At 37.8% G+C, this 20,623-nt stretch overlaps 1 protein-coding gene across 2 annotated transcripts in view; it reads left to right on the forward strand.

Moving 5' to 3' along the window:
* The first annotated feature begins 81 nt into the window (after window positions 1-81).
* Window positions 82-20,623, forward strand: part of PREX2 (phosphatidylinositol-3,4,5-trisphosphate dependent Rac exchange factor 2) — a 414,229-nt gene continuing 393,687 nt past the window's right edge. For both annotated transcript variants that reach the window (XM_069100083.1, XM_069100084.1), the window contains exon 1: window positions 82-403. In XM_069100083.1, the coding sequence (XP_068956184.1) occupies window positions 263-403 (141 nt within the window). In that variant the 5' untranslated portion in view covers window positions 82-262. The remainder of the gene's footprint in view (window positions 404-20,623) is intronic.

Consider the following 20,623-nt stretch of genomic DNA (forward strand, 5'->3'; position numbering starts at 1 on the left):
AGGACCCGCGTGCTCCGCTGCGGTGCCTCGGTAGTTTGCCGGAGTGCAGATTCCGGCTTCCCCCGCCCCTCTCCCCCGCTCCTCCTCCCCCGCCCCCTCCTCTCTATCCCTTCCATCCCCTTTTCAGCATGGAAAGTCTCCCGGGGGCCTGCTCGGACTAAACGAAGAGAAAGGCAACTTTGCTTTCTCGTGGGGCCAGAGCAGGGCAGGGCAGAGCCTAGCAGGGCAAAGACGTGGCCAGGACTGGACCCACCACCGCACGATGACCGAGGAGAGCAAAGGGGAAGGCAAAGCGGAGAGCGGGAAAGATCTAGAGAAGCAGCTTCGCCTCCGAGTGTGTGTCCTGAGCGAGCTCTTGAAGACCGAGCGGGACTATGTGGGGACGCTGGAGTTTCTGGTGTCGGTGAGTTTCCTAGGGGAGGTGGGGGGTAAGGGCCAATGGGTCTCAGCAGAGGGGCTGCTGTAAGGTTAGACCAGATCCCTCCTGCACCCTAGGAAGTTGGGGGGAGCTTTCCCTATGGGGGAGTGATCTTACATCCCTGTGCTTTAAAGGAAGGTGGGAGAGACCTTGCAGAGCCATTGACTTCAGAAATCCTCCTCTCCTGGACCTCAGAGCTTAGGGATCACCTACACTGGGACTAGGTTCTTGAAATTGGAGCCTTCCAGCTTTGCAAATACCTTCAAGGATCCTTGGTTTGGCAACTTCAAAAAAGAGGAGGCACTTGGTGATGGAAAGGACCTCATTCTTTCCTCGCTTTTCACCTTCCTTTTGCCCCTTTGCTTCCTTTGCTTTCTTGCAGTAACATTGTAGATTTGAAGAAAACAAATCCTTTCATTATTTATTTCTTTGCTCTCCGGGATCTCGCTTTAGGGCTCTGGTTTGGTGATCAAGAGCTGAGTGGTTCAGTCAGGTACTTTTGGTTAAATAATCTCTGAAACTGCCGGGGTTTGAGTTCATTATTCAGATTACATGGCAGTGCAGTTCCTTTATTTATAATAATCCTTGAAACATAGTATTCTGGTAGGGGGTAACAGAAAGAGCAAAGAGGTTTTGATCTGCAGCAGCTGTTGGATATTAAAGCCACATGTGGTGCTCACACCCCTTCCTACAAGTCCCTTTTTCCCTTGCTTAAAAGACTTCTGTACTATACTTGTGGACTTGATAGTCACACTAAGCGTAATGAGTGTGGTGTAATAAAACTCATGTAAAAAAAAAAAACCCAAAAACGATCCTACAAACTTTAAGATCTCTTATGCCACTGTCTCAGTTTCAAGTTCACTGAGAACCAGCTTTGAAAAAAATTGTGCTAACTTTAATGCCAGGAGGTCCAACTCTTGGATGAAATGAACTTCTGAAGCAGCTTCTCTGATGTAAATACAGAGGATGGAAAATGGTTCCTTGTTTTCCTATTTACTTTGAGAGAGCATCATTTCAAGAATTTAAGTGCCTTAGCTGTAAACAGAGTTCAACTCATCTGCTTCACTTTGTATGATGCCTGACTGTTGTTATTAGGTCTCTGACATTCTTCTCTTTCTACCCACCCTCTTCTATCCCTCTTTGTCTGGAGGGAAGTGTTTCAAACACTAAACTTCCTGCTCAACTTTCTGAGATTTGTATACTTTCTGCATATGATCATGGAAGAGGAAAATCTTTACTTGACTCTGGCAAGAATGCATCTCAAATTTAGGATGCACAGGTTGGCTTTGGTAGTCTGAACATTTTAAAACCAACACAGTAAGCTAAAGGGCAATGCATTCTTTGTAATTTCGTAAACTTTTAGCCTCCATTTTGGCTTCTCTCAAAAATTTTTTACTCCTATCAACAAAACAGTCTTTCAATTTTGTAAGTAACTAGAAGTAGTTAGAACCCCTTGGTGTGGCATATAGGGGGGAAAAGGACTGATCAGAGTGCTGATTTTGAAGAAATTGATAGCCACCTTTACCTTCTCTACAAAGCACTGACATATGGTGATTTTCATGAAAGGTTTTAACCTCTTAGCACTTCCCAGCTTTCCTTTTAACCTTATTGCATTATTGATCCCAATAGAAAACAAGTCTTGCTGGTATGGGGTTAAGGTTAAAAAAGAAAAGTGTTAAGCTATAAGATTCCTTTTTACTTTTTAATTTCTAATTTATGAAAGATTTCCCCCTCCCCATTTCATTTTTCATCTTATCAAGAAATTATAGATCCTTTTGCTTTTTCTGTTTTCCTTCATTTATTTTGTATATACACCTACTCCCTCCCTCCATACACACGTATACATGGCTTAGGATCATAATTTTAGAATTGGAAAGGACATGAAAGTCACCAAGTCCTGCCTCCTCATTTTACAGATGCTTATGCCAAAAAAGTATAGGTGTGTGTCCAAGATAACTCTGGCAGCAAAGAGCCAGAGCTGGGACTCAAACTCAGGTCCTCTAACCCCAAATTTTGGGCTCTCTTCTCTTGATAAAAGAAAATGATAAAAAAACTCAGTCTCATGATAAAAAAAACACATTCTGATTTATTTTGACATCATAACTTTCCACTATTCAAGATCCATTCATAAAATAAGAAAACAAAAGGAAAATAAATTTGTGGAAAAAATTCATAATATATTCAAAATTAAATGCATTCTGGGTTGAATGCATTTGGTAGTTTAATGACTATCAATTTTATTTTTGTATACTGAGAGGAAGAAGAACTACTGAAATTTTTTTTTTTGGTACTATCCAAATATACACATGACAACAACAACAAACCATATAAGACATTGGAGAAGACAGGAGAGAGAAAAGATGAATAAGATATAACCTTCAAGAAACTGGTAGTTAAATAGAGCAGGGCCATCTCTAGTTGTCCTGATCTATATCTTACCACTGGACCCTGATGGCTCTGGAGGAGAAAGTGAGGATGGTGACTTTGCACAGGCCTCCCTCACTTAAATCCAATTCATTTACAAGTCATGGCATCACCTTCCTGATGTCATGATCCTCTTCAAGAATGAAGAACAAATAGCAATAATGACAACAACAAATAACAACAAGAAGTAAAGAAGACAACACATAGAGAAATTCACATACTTTTATTTTTGTTTAGACCTGTGATTTCACTGGTGTGAGAAACTCCTGTTGCAGAAACTCCATCTAAAAATGCAGATCAAAAATTACTCTATAACTTATAGTCTTAGAGGATGGACTGGGACACTGAGAGGTTGTGACTTAATTGTAGTCACACAGCGATATATCAGAGGTAGGACTGAACCCAAGACTTCCTGATTCTAAGGCTGGCTAACTGCTCCACCTCACTGCATAAGCTTAGTATTTGATAACATTGGTTGTTCCTTCCCTTTGGATATTTTGCCTTTGGGCTTCTGTGGCATTTCTTTTTCTCATTTCTGTTCCTTATTTTCCTTTACTTGTTTATCACCCTCCTCTTACCTCTTAGGTGTAGATATCTTAACCAAGGCCTTCAGCTTCATCTCTCTGTACATTCTCTTCTTTTGCAAACTTCTCCAAGTGATGGGTACAATTATCATAACTATGCATATAACTCCCAAACTCTTATGTCCAGGTCCAGTTGCAACCTTCAGAATTAGTTTTGCATCTCAAACTACCTGCTGGACTACTCCACTAAGAAATATCACTAGCATCTCAAACACATTATGGACAAAAATGAACTCTTTATTCCTAACCCCTCTCCCCCATCCCTTCTTAACCTAGTTTTTTTTATTACTATTGATTGTTAGACTAGACTTCCAGTCACCAAGCCTCAGAGCTGTGAAGTCATCTTTAACTTTTTTCTTTATTTTACACCTCCCTACCCCGGTCTCTCTTTTCTAGTTCTCTGTTCACTTAGTTGGAGAAAGAATTTTATAAATATGATTGTATCAGCTCAAAAGTCACCTGTTGCCTCTAATATCAAAATACAAACTTCATAGCTTGACATTAAGGTCCTTTAACATTTGTATTCAACCTGCCTTTACAGCTTCATTTCACATTATTGTCTTTCACACAGTGTACCTTTCAGCCTATCTGATGGGATAACTCTTCCCTAATCTCATTTTAGCCCCTCCAATGTTTTCATAGATCATCTTAATGCCTAGGAATGCATGCCTTCCTTTTCCTTGTCTTTCAGAATCCTTCTTCTCATCAAGGTTTAATTCACGAGTTGACTTATTCTTGCCTCAATACTTCCAACAGAAAGTTTTCTCTACCTCCTCACATTTTCCTAATTCCCTTTACCTTTATGTCTTTTTTCACTAGAGCACTAGCCTTGTATTATAATTACTATGTTGATTATTTACATATATTTAAGATCCTAAATTTTAAAAAGTCCTTTCCTCAGAGGACAGTGACAGTTTTTTCTTCTGTGCCTAACAGAGTACCTTCCATGTTGAGGACACCTTAATACATGTTTATTGAATTGTTGAATAAAATTTACCAAGTTATATATTAAGTCTAAGAGAGAAATATCATTTCCAACTTGGCTAGTCAGTGAAGACTTCTTGTAGGAGATAGAATATGAGCTTTGCTCAGAGAATCTCAATAGGCTACAGTGAGTAGGGAAGCTATTTAAAGTATAAGAAAAGGTGTAAGCAAAGAGCTGGGGGTGGGATGGGTGAAGTAGAGCAGAGATGTGAGTAGTTGACTTTGACTTGGAACAGAGAGTGCAAGGGCCATTAAAAAGTTCTGAGCAAAAAAAAAATGGCACAACCAGATTTGTTCCCAAAGGAAGATTAATTGGACAGTCCGGTTTAGGAAAAATGGCAAGGGAAGACTGTCGAGGATATTATCCTGTTAGGAGGATATTAGAGTAGTCTAGGAAGGAGGACATGGTACTTGAACTATGGAGTGCTAGTAATGGGAGTGGAAAGGGGATATATATATATATATACATATATATATACACATATATATATATACACATATATATATATATAAAAGTATTACAGAGAATTCATAGGACAATCAATTGGAAGAAGGAGGTAAGGGAGAAAAATTAAAGATGCAAACTGAGTAGAGTTATTAGTTTATTTTTAATAAAAAAATTTATTGTCTACCATGTGCAATGTACTATACTAGATAATTAGGGATACAAAGATTTAAAAATGACACAGTCTTTGTCTGCATTTAATCTAAACCAGCCCACAAATGCCTTTCTGGGAATCCTGGGAAAAATCCACATTATTCAATTGGTGTTCCTCTCTCTACCCTACTTCTCTAGTTCTTTTCAATGCAAGGTTCATTTCTATAAAGTTATTTTTGTGTTTAACTTTCCTTCTCTATTAAAAAGTCAAAACTAGCTTTTCTGTTCCTTAAGGATAGAACTCCAGGATATTTTGTCTCTAAGATTTAGGCAGTTACTAAATCCTGAATTATGTTTCTTCATGTTACCTAACAAGTCAATTGTAGCTCATCTATTTCTGTCATAAATGTTATAGTTTCCTCTTGTCTGGAAAAAGCCTTAGCCTTTTTTTACATTGTTGTAAGAACACAGTATTTCCTTGAAGTGTGGCTGGAAAAGTTTTCTGAAAATTCAGCAGTGTTTAGAGTTTTGAGAAGATAGGGTGCTAAGGTAACAGCTAGGGAAATGGAATAGATTATTCTATGTCAAATATGTGTGTGTGTGTGTGTGTGTGTGTGTGTGTGTGTGTGTGTGTGTTTCAGAGCAGGTTTCTCAGGCTGTGAGTACCTAATAAAATTTATTGGTTGAATGGATTTGGGGTTGGTATCCTGGCTCTCTTCCTCAATTTGTTTTTACTTCTACTGGGAGTTAATTGGAAACATTATTGCAACTGTAAAATGATCCAAAATGCTAACCCAAAATAGGATACTGCTCTTGAGAAAGATGGAAACCTTTTGTTAAAACTTCATAAGACTAGAGTGAAATCTACCCATAACTTGGATAGCCAACCCATTTTGCTATGCATTTTATACACTATATTGAAATATATCTATAATTTAATGTTATAAATTTACTTGTTTGCCTGCTGGTTTAGATTACTTGGTTTCCTTGCCTCAGATCTTTCTCTTCTCCATTAAATACTTTGCTCAGCCATCAAATTGATTTTCTTAAAGTGCAGGTATGACCATGTCAACTCTACTACCCCATTTAGTAAACTCCAATGACTTCATAATGCTTCTTGGATCAAAAAGAAAATCTTCTGTTTGGCTTTCAAAACCTTTCATAATTTGGTCCCTTCCTATCTTTCCATTCTTTCTACATCTCACTCCCTCTACATTCTCTATGATCAAGTGACCCCAGCCCTTTTGTTATGCCTTGAACAAGATATTCCTTTGCCTAAATTCATACATTTTTCACTGGCTGTCCCCCTATTATCAGAATCCTCTCCTTCCTAATCTCTGCTTCCAAGCTTCCTTGGCCTCCTTCATGTCTTAGCTAAAGTCACACTCTTGGCAAGAAGTCTTTCCCTATACACTTTAGTTCTACTGCCTGTCCACTATTGATTTTCTTTAATTAATCTTGTTTGTTCATCCTCATTTGCATGTTATCTTTACATAAGACTTTGCACTCCTTGGAGAAAGAAAAGAGAATGATTTACCTTTTTTTATTTTTTGTATTCCCAGCACTTAGCACACTGCCTTATACATACTTAATTCTTGAGTTGAATTGACCACCATTTTGGTACTCTAGTAAAGAATGAGTCTTTCTTTGTTATTTGGAATCTGGAAATCTAAAAGAGTTAATAACATCATTAGAAACTTGAATCTTTAGGTTGAAGCCACTCATTTGCTAATCATAAAATGTACTGATAGTCTCTTATTAAGCCTGTTTCTGATACTTTTTGAGGTCAGCCAGTTGATAATCCTTTAAAACATTGTCATATTTCTGCTATACAATTGTCAAGTTTTTACAGTGTCCCAGGAGTAGGCTGAAAAATTTAGAATGAGTATTTTATATTTCAGTTTTAATTGCGGGAGCTTGTGATTATTTAGCTTATGCCTCTAATCTCTTCATGGTCTTTTTGTGTTCAGGCAAAGATTCTTTGACTCTCCCCTATTTTTGAGAACAATGTCTTAGCAGAAATTTGACATGCAATGCTGTGGAATGGAAAAACTTAGAGGCATGAGAGGGTTCAATTCAAATCCTTCCTCTGACCTTTACTAGCTATATGATCGTGGATAAATCAGATAACCTCTCTGAGCCTCAGTTTCTTTATTAGGAAAAAAATGAAAATGAGAATGGCTGTAATGACTATAAAGTAAGATTATATATGAAAAGCATTATATAAATGAGAGCCATTAACTAACATCCTTAAAATGCCAAATGACCATTTTGTCTGTTTTTCAGTTGACAGAAGTTTTAAAAATTCTATCAGGGACATTAGTGTTTAGACAGAGGTGGGGAAACTGCAGCCTCAAGGCCACATGTGGCCCTCCAGGTCCTCAAGGGTGGCCCTTTGACTGAATCCAAACTTCAGGGAACAAATACCCTTAATAAAAGGATTTGTTAGGCAATAGGTATTTAATATCTAAATAGATAATAAAGATGTTAACATTCTCCTAAGTCAATTATTGAGGTGTTGAATACTTGTCCCTAGTACAACATTAATTTAATGTGTTAAAAATGTGTATTGGATGTCTTAGGTAAGTCACATGATTTATATTTCTTAAGCTTTAGATCGTTGCATCTCAATCCTCATGGGGATGGTGCTAATGGGTGCTGGTGATTAAGATCATTTAACAGTTTTGGATGAGGAAACTAAATTGGGAGCAAAGGGCTTGGTTCAAACTGTGATTTGTAGGGTATCTGGTACCGTATTCTGGGGTCTAAAGAGTTAGCCAAGGCCAGTAAGTCCAGAGGGCTAGACAGGTGCCATGAAATGGATGTCCAGAGTCAGGGAGAGGTTAGCAGGAGGGGATCAGGTAACAGTCTGTAGGAAGCAGCGCAAGGTATTGGAAAATGACAGCTATTCTTATCCTAAACCTCCATTCAGGACAGCATCCCTTTATAGTGGCAATTTTATAATCATTTCTGATCCTTGTCCAACAATATCTGAAGTCCTTTTGACCCATATGTAGACACAACGGTGTTTTTTAGAAAAAGAATGGAATCACAGGTTTGTTTGGCATTAAGTTGATTTCTCCTTTCCCTCCTTTCCCTCCCATCCCTAATGAATTCAGGAGGCATTTCTAAAGCAGCTGCAATGGAGGCAGCGGGGTAGAGTGAAAATAGTCCTTAATTTTTGGAGTTAAATATTCTGGGTTCAAATTCTGATTCTGCAATTTACTACGAGCCTATGAAAAGTTTTGCCAGTGAATCTGTTTGTCTCTTTACATCACTGTCAGTAAGAGATGTAACAGTAACTGCAATATCCACATGTAATATTATTTGTGTCATTGTCTTAAGATATAGCATAGCCATTTAAAAGTTCTAATTGTGAAATAGTCTCTTCTAAACATTCTATTTTCAATATATTATTGTTTAATAATAATAATAATGATAATATCCAACAATTATATACTACTTTGAGGCTTGCAAAGTGTTTTATAAATATTATCGATTTTGAGCCTCACAACCACCCTGAGAAGTAGGTGCTATTATTACCTTCCTTTACAGATGTTGAAACTGAGGCCAGAAGTGGTTATTTGATTTGCCAGTAAATCTCTGGGATTGGATTTGAATTCAAACCTTTCTGACTCCCGGTTGACTGTTGCTATCCACCTACCTGCCTTGTTTAAATCCAAAGAATAATGCCACACTTTTTGAGCATAATGTAAAGCTCCTGCATTGTCCTTCTGTGTCTGATACTTCTTCTATTTAGCAGCATACATAATTTTTCATCAGAATGGATTGCAAAATTAATTCTTATTTTCCTGCTACTTAATTTTAAGCTTCATATAGTTATGGTACAGTGGAAAGAGGTTGGAACGTGGAGTCAAAGAACCTGGGTTTTCCTCTCCTCTCTGCTGCGTTTAACCATTGTGACTTTGGACATTTAACCTCTCTGGGCAGTTTGACTAGACTATACTCTTTTCATTGTGTTTTTTGTTTTTGTTAAATGACTCTTGGTTCTCTTCCTAGCTGTCTTGCCATTCCTTCTCAGTTTCTTTAGCTAGATCTTCATCCAGGTCATGCCCTATAACCATGGGTATCCTCCAAGCCTCTGTCCTGAATACTCTTACTTTCTCTCTCTATACTATTTCACTTTATGATCTCTTCAACCTCCATGGTTTCAACTATCATTTCTATGAAGATGATTTTCAGATTTATTTGTTCACTCTAACCTTCCTCCTGACTTCCTGTCCCACATCCCTGATTGCCTATTGAGCATGTCAAGCTAGATGTCTTACAGACTTGTTAAAGTCAACATGTCCCTATTTTCCCCCTAAACCTTCCCCTCTTCCTAACCTCCTTATCACTATGAAGAGTATCTCCATCCTCCCAGACACTCATGTTGACAGCCTAGGACTATAAACAATATCTTCTCCCACCTCCATATCCAAACTATTGCCAAGGCCTGTCAATTTTACCTTTCTAACACTTCTCTCTAGACATCCTCTTCTCTCCTCTGACACAGCCCCCTACCATGATTTAGGCCCTTATCACCTCATGCTAAGAGAATTGCATTAGTCAGTAGGTTGGTCTCCCTGCTTCAAGTCTCTCCCCACCCTAGTCCATCTTCTAATTGTAACTATCAAATTGATTGTCCTAAAGTACAAATTTCATGATGTTTCATCTCTCTTCCTGCCCCCTTGACTCCCTCACAGTCAATCAACTCCAGTGTTTTCCTACTGCCTTCTTTTTGATTTTTAAAACCCTTCTTTACCTGGCTCCTTCCTACATTTCCAATCTTGGTATATTTTATACCCCATCCTCAACCCTCCATTCCATATATTCTGCAATCCAGGGATCCTACTGTTCTTCTGACATGATATTCAATCTCTTCTCCCTTCTCATCTCTGTTTCCTTACTATCCTGGCATCCTTCAAGTCTCAGCTAAAATCCTACCTTCTGTAAGAAATCTCTCTTGATCTCCATTAATTCTAGTGCCTTTACTCTTTTGATAATCTCCACTTTATCTTACATATATCTTGTTTGTATGTAGTTATTTGCATGCTGGCTTTCTTATGGGAGCTCCTTTTAAACAGGCAATATCTTTGACTTTTGTTTGTATCCCTGGAACTTAGCACAGTGCTTGGCCCATAATAAAGTGCTTAAGAAATGCTTGTCGGCTTCTTTCGATTGACTTAATAAGTCTATCTCTACAACATATTTTGCATCTAGCCATTCTTCTTTATTTCCAGGGCCATCACTCTAGAGGAGACACAATACCAGGAGCCTAGAGTATTATAAACACCATCCTTATGTATCTTCCCATTTCTACTCTCTACCCTGCATCCTTCATGACAATACCACTTTCTTTATGCATACATTTTGGTCAGGTTGTTTTCTGCTTCAAAATCTTTAGGCTTTCCAAGCATTCATTCATCATATTCATTTGCTTGACAGTCAGGACCCTCTACATCCTTGCCCTATTCTACTTTTCCAGTCTTATGTCATATTTTCTTCTTGTTGGATTATGTGCTATAGTAGAATTGGCATATCTCTGACCTGGGAACATACACTGGTTCCCATGTCTCCATAACTTTGTTCTTGTATTCCTTATACCTAGAATGCCCTGTCTTTTACTTTTATTCTTTGTCTACTTCTTTTCCTATAAAGATTCACTTGATAATGTCTCTTCAAGGTAGTTTTCCCTGATTTCTCTTGCTGGGAACAAATTTCTTCCAAAGACATCCCATCTCTGTTTTGTAGATGCATTATTGTGTACACATAGCAGATACTATCTGATGCTTTTAACAGTTCTGGGTTGTGTAATTCACTTGGTAAAACTATAAGTGGTATAATTATGTATAAAAATGCTTTTTTTGTAATTATTTCCTCTTCCTCTTCTTGTCAAATTGATAGATACAAAGTGCTCTCGGATTTAGGATATCATAATACCTCAGAAAAAGCAAAGATTAAAGAAAAGTTTCATTGACTTAACTTACACCATAATAATTGAATTTAATCATTTAAATTCTGTCACTTCTTATGGTGGCTCTTATTCCAAATCCTAACCCCCAACCCTTTAATTTTTGTACTTCTGGTTTTGTACTAGGACTTGAATGATAGCACCTCTAAGAGCATTTATTGCATGCCATTATGATGAATGAAAACCGCAAAAATAAAGTGTTTGGGGGTAATTAATAATCAATTTATGATTTAAGCTACTAATGATCAGTAAATTGATGGTCAGTGGTTTCTCTTGGCAACCGAAGACAAAAGACATGGAGAGTCTGAAACTTAATTCCCTCAACAACTGAAAATCAACCCTGATTGGTGGACATTTAATGAGGAGGTGGGCTAGAAGTCTTTAGTTCTTTGGGCTTGATCAGGAGACTGAGATGCCTCCAGCAATCTGCAAGGAAATCCATCTCCATCCAGACCACTCTGGCTGCTTTTCTCTCTCATGAGCAGGGTTACCCTAAACTCTAATGGGCTGGGGTACTAAGACAGGGGCTCATTTCCTTGGGGCAAGACTATTTACACTCTAAATAGAAGAAAAATCTCCTAGTTGGATGAGGTCCTGCTTAAGATTGAAGAATGTGTAATTTGAGTTTTAGGATAATATTATCAATCAGCTGTGTCCTTTAGAGTTTGACTTTTTATCGGGGCTAGGCCTGAATTGAGGAAATAAAGGAGAAAAGCCTAGATCCCAAATTAATTGGTTGTTAATATAATTAATTGGTTGTTGATATAATAATAAATATAACAAAATAAAATAATTTCTCTCACTATTCAATAAAAGCTATATTCCTCCATCTGTGTGCATATGTGACTCTTCTAGTTTCAATTTATTGTAATCTTTGTCTTTTCTATATCTGCTAAGAATAACGTATCATAAATAGCTATTATGTTCCCTCATTGCTATGGAATGCATATTTTCCATTGAAAGGCAAGCCCACTTCCAAAGTTAATTTGGAGGATATTTAAAAAATAATCATAACTGGTTAAATGTAGAATACTGAAGGACACTTTGTATAGTTATGTGCTCTGGGACTATTGCATTTTCAGTTTGTAAATTAGTTAATACTTTCTTTTGAAAATTTTGCCTCAGTATTTTTTTTTAGGTTGTCTAATGTATTGATGCCTACACTGGACTTTGCAGTTTTGTACTTGCTCCATGAATCATCTATTTTAGTTGTATCATGGCCAATTAGAATGGCTTAATAGTTGCTAACACATTGTTAGTGATTGTGCAAGAAGTGTTGATATTTGTCTATGTTATTTTGTTGCTTAGTGCATGAATTTAGCCTTATTTTGCTGCTTCCCTGGAGTTCTGGGTTTTTTCCTCTTTGAAGTCAATGTCTGGGGGAAGGGGACAATCAACAACATGAAATTCTAGTATCTGTTGATTTCCCAGTGTTATCACAGTGGTATGATGTAGGGATCACAGCACCACTCTCTTTATAGTAAGTATTCATTCTTTATGTGCATTTTTATTTGGAATGCGGTTTAGATATTTAAAATTGAAATTATGAAATAATCCTTAGTTGAATTTATTGAAAACAGTGATTCATAGTGTTCTGTCTCTGTGCCCTGCAAAGGTGCTAATTAATCCCATTCTAACCCTTAACATGAGCTTCATGTGTCCATTTAGCAGTACCTGGCTCAGGCACCAGTCTACAGAATCAATCCCTTATTGCTACTTAGTTCTACTACAAGGTCTTTCATTAGATTGCCTCATTATCCTTTTCCATGTGAATAGCCAATGGAGCTTCTTCAAAGAGCCTCACTCCCCTAGGGAAGGAGTACGTAACAGTGTGTCCGGCTGCAGTTACTGCTGCGTCTAGCCTTGCACAGAACACAGATTCACACATGTGGCAAAGGAAGGACTGGATGTGACATTGCCTGAATGAAAGGCATATGGCATGGTAAGATGAGCACTAGAGTTGGTTTCAGGATTTTAATCTCAGCCCTGTCGCTCACTAGACGTGGGACAGTTGAGTGAGTTACTTAACCTGAGCCTCATTTTCCAAATTTGTAAAGTGGGGCTAATAATACCTGTAGAGAGAACATGGGAGGCAGCATGGCGGAGCACCTTGAGCCTAGGACCTGAGTCAGGGAAGTCCTTCGTTTGAATCATACCTCAGACCCTTGCAACTATATAATGAGGGATAAGCTACTTAAACTCTCTCAGTCTGTTTCCTCACCTGCAAAATGAAGATAATAGAAACAGCAACTTGATAAGGTAAGCAAAGATCAAATGTAGAGTACTTTGCCAAATTTAAAGTACTATCTTTATAAATCCTAGCTATGATTATTAATTTGAGTTGCCGTGAGAAAACCATGTTGTGTAGCTCCATCTGCTGCATGAATACGTGTGTCATTATTATTAATGGAAACCAGTAGATTGGGGTATATTGTAACATCAAGCATTTGTTCATGACTTCACACTTGCGGCATCAGGGAGGGGAACTGAAATTGCCAAGAATAAGAGGAAAGGCAACTTCCCAAGGTTCAAAATACCAGCATAGGTGCTCTCCATTTTATTCAGTGACCAACCAAGAACAGAGAAGATCAAAACATGACATCATTCAAAATACAGCATTCACTAAGTGTGATTAAATAATCTCCAAGTACTACCCCACCCCAGGACCTTCCAATCAATCAATCAATTACAAAGTCCCTGTTCTAAATACTACTCCACTCCTAGGCTGTACCTTCATTTAGTCCACCACAAAGCCCCTCTTCTCAAATGGAGATTAGTTGCCAAACATAAGTAAAGTACATTCATTTGGTCAACCATAGAACACAAAAAGGTCAAAGTTCCCCACCCCTGGATCTCAATTGAATCTACCCCAGAGTTACATCAAGTTTAAGCACAGCACTTAATACCCAAAAGGAGGTCTTTTCTTCATCTTGACAGAGGCAAGTTCTCAGCAATCTTAGTTCCTGGGGAGACAAGGCTTAGCAAGGCCTCAAGATACATTGCCAGTCTCTTCATTAATTCATCCTCTGTCTGTAGAACAGTCCTAGAACCCCTGAAAACATTAGCAAAACCCTCTCCCAGGATTTCTGTAAACATACAACAAGAAAATCCTTCTTCAGGGCTTCTGAACCAACAGAAAGGTTCCCAGACCCCTGCAACAACAGCACTGTCCTTCACCAGTGGACAGTATTCACTCTCTGTCTGCAGGACAGTCTCAGGGCTTCTTAACCAAAAGCCAGGTTCCAGGACTTCTTCAACAACAGGACTGTCTTTCACCAGTGGACAAATCTGGCAAAAGAACATCAAAACAGACAGAAAAAGTACCAGCAGAACAGCCATGTCTCCTCAGTCCTTGGCAGCTCAGGGGGCAGGTCTCAAAAGTTCAGGGCGATTCAAAGCGGCCACCAGCAATTCTCTTAGTCTCTCTCTCTCCATGAGGTGCTGCTTCCAAAAAAGTTCTTCTGCCTCTCTCTTGTCTCTCCAAATCTATGTCACCAGCTCCTCCCAGTTCAGGACTCTCTTTTCACATCAACAAGTCCATCCCACAGGTGGGATTAACAAGCTCTGGGTTTTAACGCAATCAATTTGAAAACCAAGCCAATACAGGGGAATCTTTAAATGCCATTACTATCACAGGCTAATAATACCTGTAGAGAGAACATGGGAGGCAGCATGGCGGAGCACCTTGAGCCTAGGACCTGAGTCAGGGAAGTCCTTCGTTTGAATCATACCTCAGACCCTTGCTAGCTATATAATGAGGGATAAATTACTTAAACTCTCTCAGTCTGTTTCCTCACCTGCAAAATGAAGATAATAGAAACAGCAACTTGATAAGGTAAGCAAAGATCAAATGTAGAGTACTTTGCCAAATTTGAAGTACTATCTTTATAAATCCTAGCTATGATTATTAATTTGAGTTGCCATGAGAAAACCATGTTGTGTAGCTCCATCTGCTGCATGAATACGTATGTCATTATTATTAATGGAAACCAGTAGATTGGGGTATATTGTAACGTCAAGCATTTGTTCAAGACTTCACACTTGCGGCATCAGGGAGGGGAACTGAAATCGTCAAGAATAAGCTGGCAGACTGATTACTTTGATAATAACAATAGTTAGTATTTATATAGTATGTATCATTTATATATACTATGTGCAGGCACTATGCTAAGCATTTTATAAACATCTCATTTTACACTTACAACAATCCTGGGAGGTAGGTGTTATGATTATCCCCATTTCACAGTTGAGGAAACTGAGGCAGACAGAGTTTACATAACTTGCCCTTAGCCACCCATGTATTTATTAAGTATCTGAGGCAGGATCCAGGCCCAGCACTCTATCTCCTTTGACACCTAACTGCAAGGAAGATGTTCTGTTGATTATGATTCATTTTTTGAGGATCGTGGCCCTTGCTTTCATCCAAGCAAGTATTTAAAACCCTTCACAGTCTCTGTCCAACCTACTTTTCCAGACTTATTATATTCATTCTACTTTATGCCTTCCACATTCCAGCCAAATTGACTTACTTGCTGTTCTCTAAACTCCTGCAATTCACCTCCCACTTCCATACCTTTGCAGATACTGCCCTCCATGTCTGCATGGCATTCTATCCTCACCTCTACCTTTTAAAATTTCTATTTTTCTTTTTGACTCAGTTCAGTTGACACTTATTATGGGAAACCTTTCCTGATTCCTTTCCTAATTTGGGTTCTCCACTTCCTCAAATTATTGTGTATTTACTCTTCTGTTTAACACATTCTATATCCCACCCACCCCCTCATTGTAAATTTCTTGAGGGCAAGGATTATTTTCATTTTTTCTTTGTTTTTCCAGGATCTAGCATAGTGCCTCATATAGAGAAGATCTCTAATAGAAATGCTTTTTGGATTGTATTGGATTCCCTCAACTTATCAGCAGTGCACAGTCTGTGGGTACAGTGTTGTCCACATATGCATATGAATATACAAGAGATTAGCTAAGCCCCTGAATTGTTGCACTCTCACACCAAGAGAAGTTCTATAGGAGAGTGACGTTGTCTTCCTCTGTATCAGTATTAAAATATTAGCATTTAACCTAAAATACTAAATTTCATTTAATAATCTGTTATAGGTTTATTTTCTGTTAATTTAATTATATCCTTAAAAAATCCATTTCTATTTTCATTCTTTATTGTCCATTAGGATAACAGAATATTTGTTAAATATTCATTATATAGGTATGCTTGACCATTGTAAAAGTATAGTATAATTTAATTACATATATATTTGTCATAAATTATCTCTTTGAAAATTTGAATTTTGATAAATTAGTTCATTTTTGGATTTGTCTGTGTCTAGGTAAGTTTGGGTCTCATTGATTTTCTTTTTCATGAATAAGTCCATGTTCCTCTTATCCTTTTATTTTTATAATTCTGTAACCTTAAATCATATCATCTTTGAATCTCTCTAGTTTAATGCATTCTAATTTTATAGCTTATTCTCATTTGCAGAGATAAGTATTTTAGCTTTCATTTTCTGACATTCTCCTCATCTCTTCTAACTTACTTGAGGCAGTGACCCTAACTGAATACCTTGTACTGAGAATGGAAGAAGCATAATATTTGAAAAAACTAGAATGATATTTTTTGGTTTGGTTTTGTTTTGATGTTTGTTTGAAATACCTTTCTATATGTTGCCATGCATTTTGACATGGCCCTAATAATATTTGGATCTGATATCTTTAAGAAATAACAGACAGTAGTGATTCCTAGGTCTCTTTTATGTCAGAGAACCATCATTTTAAACTACATGTAAAATAATTTTTTTCCCCTAATTTCATTACCTTATATTTGTCTGTGGTAAAGCTCATCTGCTATTTTCATGCCTATTCACACAGTCTTTTGAGATCTTCAGAGTTTGTCACTTATAGATTTTTAAAAAAAGTAATTGGGGTTAAGTAACTTGCTCAAGGTTACATGGCCAGTCATTTCTGGGTGTGGTGCTAAGTATCTGAGCCCAGATTTGATCCCCAGGTCGTCACAACACTGGGGCCGGTGCTCTTACTCACTGTGCTACCTGGCCACCCCGAATTATAGCTTTTTATAACTCAGAAGAACCAACTCAGTGTCATCTATAAAAAAATCACAAATTTTATGTGATGTCATAATGTTTTTAGATCCCCAGGCTAGAGGTGATAGAAGTCCAGCTGAGCTATTTAAACTTCTAAAAGATAATGCTGTTAAAATGCTGCATTCAATATGTCAACAAATTTGGAAAACTCAACAGTGTTCACTAGATTGGAAAAGATCAGGGGCGGCCAGGTGGCTCAGCGAGTAAGAGCACCGGTTCCAGTGTTGGGATGACTTGGGGATCAAATCTGGGCTCAGATACTTAGCACCACACCCAGAAATAACTTGAGCAAGTTACTTAACCCCAATTGCTTATAAAAAAAAAGATTGGAAAAGATCTGTTTATATTCCAGTCTTGAAGAAGTTTAATGCCAAAAGAATGTCCAAGTTACTGAACAATTTTGCTCATTTCACATGTCAGTAAGACTATGCTTAATATTCTGCAAGTTAGGCTTCAGCAATGTGTAAACCAAGAATTAGACAACAGGGTGGTTTTTGAAGAGGCAGGGGAACTAGAAACCAAATTGTCAGCATTTACTAAATTACGAAGAAATCAAGGGAGTTTCAGAAAGACATCTATTTCTGCTTCATTGACTACACTAAAGCCTTTGACTGTGTGGATCACAGGAAAATGTGGTGAGTCCTCAAAGAGAGAGGAATGTCAGATCATTTTTCTTGTCTCCTGAGGAGCCTGTATACAGGCCAAGAAACAACAGTTAGAACTGAACATGGAACAACTGATTGGTTTAAGATTGAAAAAGAGTATAACAAGGTCATATACTGTCATTTTATCTAACTTAATGCAGAGTATACATCATGTGAAATGCCAGTCTAGGATGAATTAAAAGCCAGAATTAAGGTTACCAGGAGAAATATCCACAATCTCAGATACACAGATGATAGTGTCTGATAGCAGAAAGCGAAAAAGAATTAGGAAACATCTTGATGAGGGTTAAAGAGGAGAGTATAAAAATTGATTTGAAAATTAGCATTAAAAACCCTAAGGTCTTGGCAACTGGTTCTATCAATTCTGGGCAAATAGAGGGAGAAGAAATGGAAGCAGTATCAGATTTTATATTCTTGGACTTGAAAATCACTGCAGATGGCGACTGCAGCTGTGAAATTAAAAGAAGCTTGCTCATTGGAAGGAAAGCTATGGGTCATCTTGACAACATACTAAAGAGCAGAGATGTCACCTTGCCAACAAGGTCTCCATGGTCAAAACTATAATTTTTCCAGTAGTGATGGATGGATGTGAGAGTTGAACTATAAGGACAGATGAGTACCGCAGAATCAATGCTCTCAAATTGTGGTGCTGGAGAAGAATTTTGAGAGTCCCTTGGACACCAAGGAGATCAAATCAGTCTGTAGATAAAAAATATCAATCAGACTATTCACTGGAAGGTTATATACTGAAGCTGGAGTTTAAATACTTTAGCCATTTAATGAGAAGACAGCACTCATTGGAAAAGATCAGATGGTGGGAAAGATTGAAGGCAAAAGGAAAAGGGAATGGCAGAGAATAAGATGGATAGGTAGTGTCATGGAAACAATGAACATGAACTTGGACATACTTTGGGAGATAGTGGAGGATAGAAGGTCCTGGAGTGCTATGGTTCATGTGATCAGCAAGAGTCGGATATGATTGAATGATAGAACAACAGCAATAAATGGATAAGGAATCCCAATTACTACACATGGTTGTATGGTACCTTCCTGTTAAGTTGTACTGTTATACCCATGCTGTGTGGTTAGTGGGTTCCAAAGAGCTGTGGACAGCAGTCGATCTGGGAATAGGGCATTAAGCCAGGACTTGAAATGACAAAGCAGATGTTGAAATCAGACCCTAAGGACATGTTGAATAGATGGTCTGGATTCTAGATTTAAAGGGGAGCCAAAAGTCAGAAAGAAACAGTACGTCAATTCCTGGTAAGCAGTCAGGAGCAAGACTGCAAACAGAAGCTAGAGGTCAAAGCATGTCAGCGGTCAAATTCAGGCAAGCAGCCAAGAGCTAAAAAGTATACAAAAGGAGGAGGTAAAGGAAAGACAGTGAGTCAGTCATTCAAGTGTAGGTTGTTTCCAATGTACACATGGGTTGTGCTCCAAATATTCATTTGTACCTGTATAAAAAGAGAGGGTTGAACAGGATGATCTTTAAGGTCCTTATACCTTAAAACCTTGCTATATTTTTATTCAAATATATTGGTTGTTTAGAACTGGAATGCTCTGTTTGGCATGCAAAACCCTTCATAATCCATCTCCTTCCTCCCTTTACAATCTTATATCCTCATATGCTATAATCCAGTGACACCGTTCTCATTGATTCTTTAACACAATCCACTATATCTTCCAACTCCATGCATTTTCAGTGGCTAGCTTCAGCTTTACCTACTGGCTTCCTTCAAATCTCAGCTAAAGTCCCACCTTGTGCAATAAGCCTTCTTGGTTACGAACTATGCCAGTAATCAAATAAAGAAAAGAAGGAGCTTTTAAAAAAATCATTTGATTCAGTTCCCAAAGAAAAGCATGCTTAATTAGAGAAATCTGGAAATCTTTCATGGAAAAGGGAACTTATAAACATTTTTGAAAGCTTTGAAAGTTAATGGTAATGTCTCCTTTGGGACACTTTGAAAACTATATTCTAGGACTAGAAACCTTTAGTTAACTTTCCTTTTAGTAGTTAAGGAAAGAGAGAAAGATAAATCAAGAATTTAAAGAGAGTAGGGAATAAGAAATGGAGTCAAAAGTATGTCTATAAATTCAGAATCCTAATTCTAATTTTCAATATCTGGAACAATTGGAAATGATAAAACAAGCAAGGTAAAGAGAAAATTGACACCCAAGAGAAGGAAGGTGACATTAAGTAAACAGCCACTTTAAATGAGTTCTGATCTTTAAATTCAGTTGAATTATATCCCAAGGCACCTAAGAATTTGCAGATAAAATTAAAAAATCATTTGAAATAATCTCTAAGGAGTAATGCAGAGATAGAGAGTTACCAGAAGAGTTAATATGGGTGAACATTGTCTTGATTTTCAAGAAGGGGAGAAAAATCAAATCCTGGAAATTATGTCCTTGTCATTGACCTCTGACAGTAATCTAGAGCAGGGGTGGGTGACCCTGTGACCTCGAGACCACTTTGAGGGGCCACACTTGAGGACCTAGAAGGCCACATGTGACCTCGAGGATATAGGATCCCTACCCCTGGCCTAAATCATACCATTAAATAGATGCCTTATACATGTCTTGAAAAGACAGTTGTTATGCTTAGGAGTCAGTATGGATTCACTAAGAATAGATCATATTCAGACTTCCTTTTCTTTTCTGAAGGAATTATTAGACTGGGAGAACAGGGGAATAGCATAGATACAGAATCATAGGATAACATTTAGAGTTAGAAAGGACATTATATATAATCCAATTTTGCTTCCCCATTTTGCAAATGAGTAAACCCAGCTCCATACAGCTTAATAAATTGCTGAAACTCACATGGCAAGAAAAAAAGCATAACCATGATCAAACTCATATTTGT

Source organism: Petaurus breviceps, unplaced genomic scaffold (genome assembly GCF_028583685.1).
Source record: "Petaurus breviceps papuanus isolate PSGF00001 unplaced genomic scaffold, PetGlider_PUasm1.0 38, whole genome shotgun sequence".
NCBI classification, from domain to species: Eukaryota; Metazoa; Chordata; class Mammalia; order Diprotodontia; family Petauridae; genus Petaurus; species Petaurus breviceps.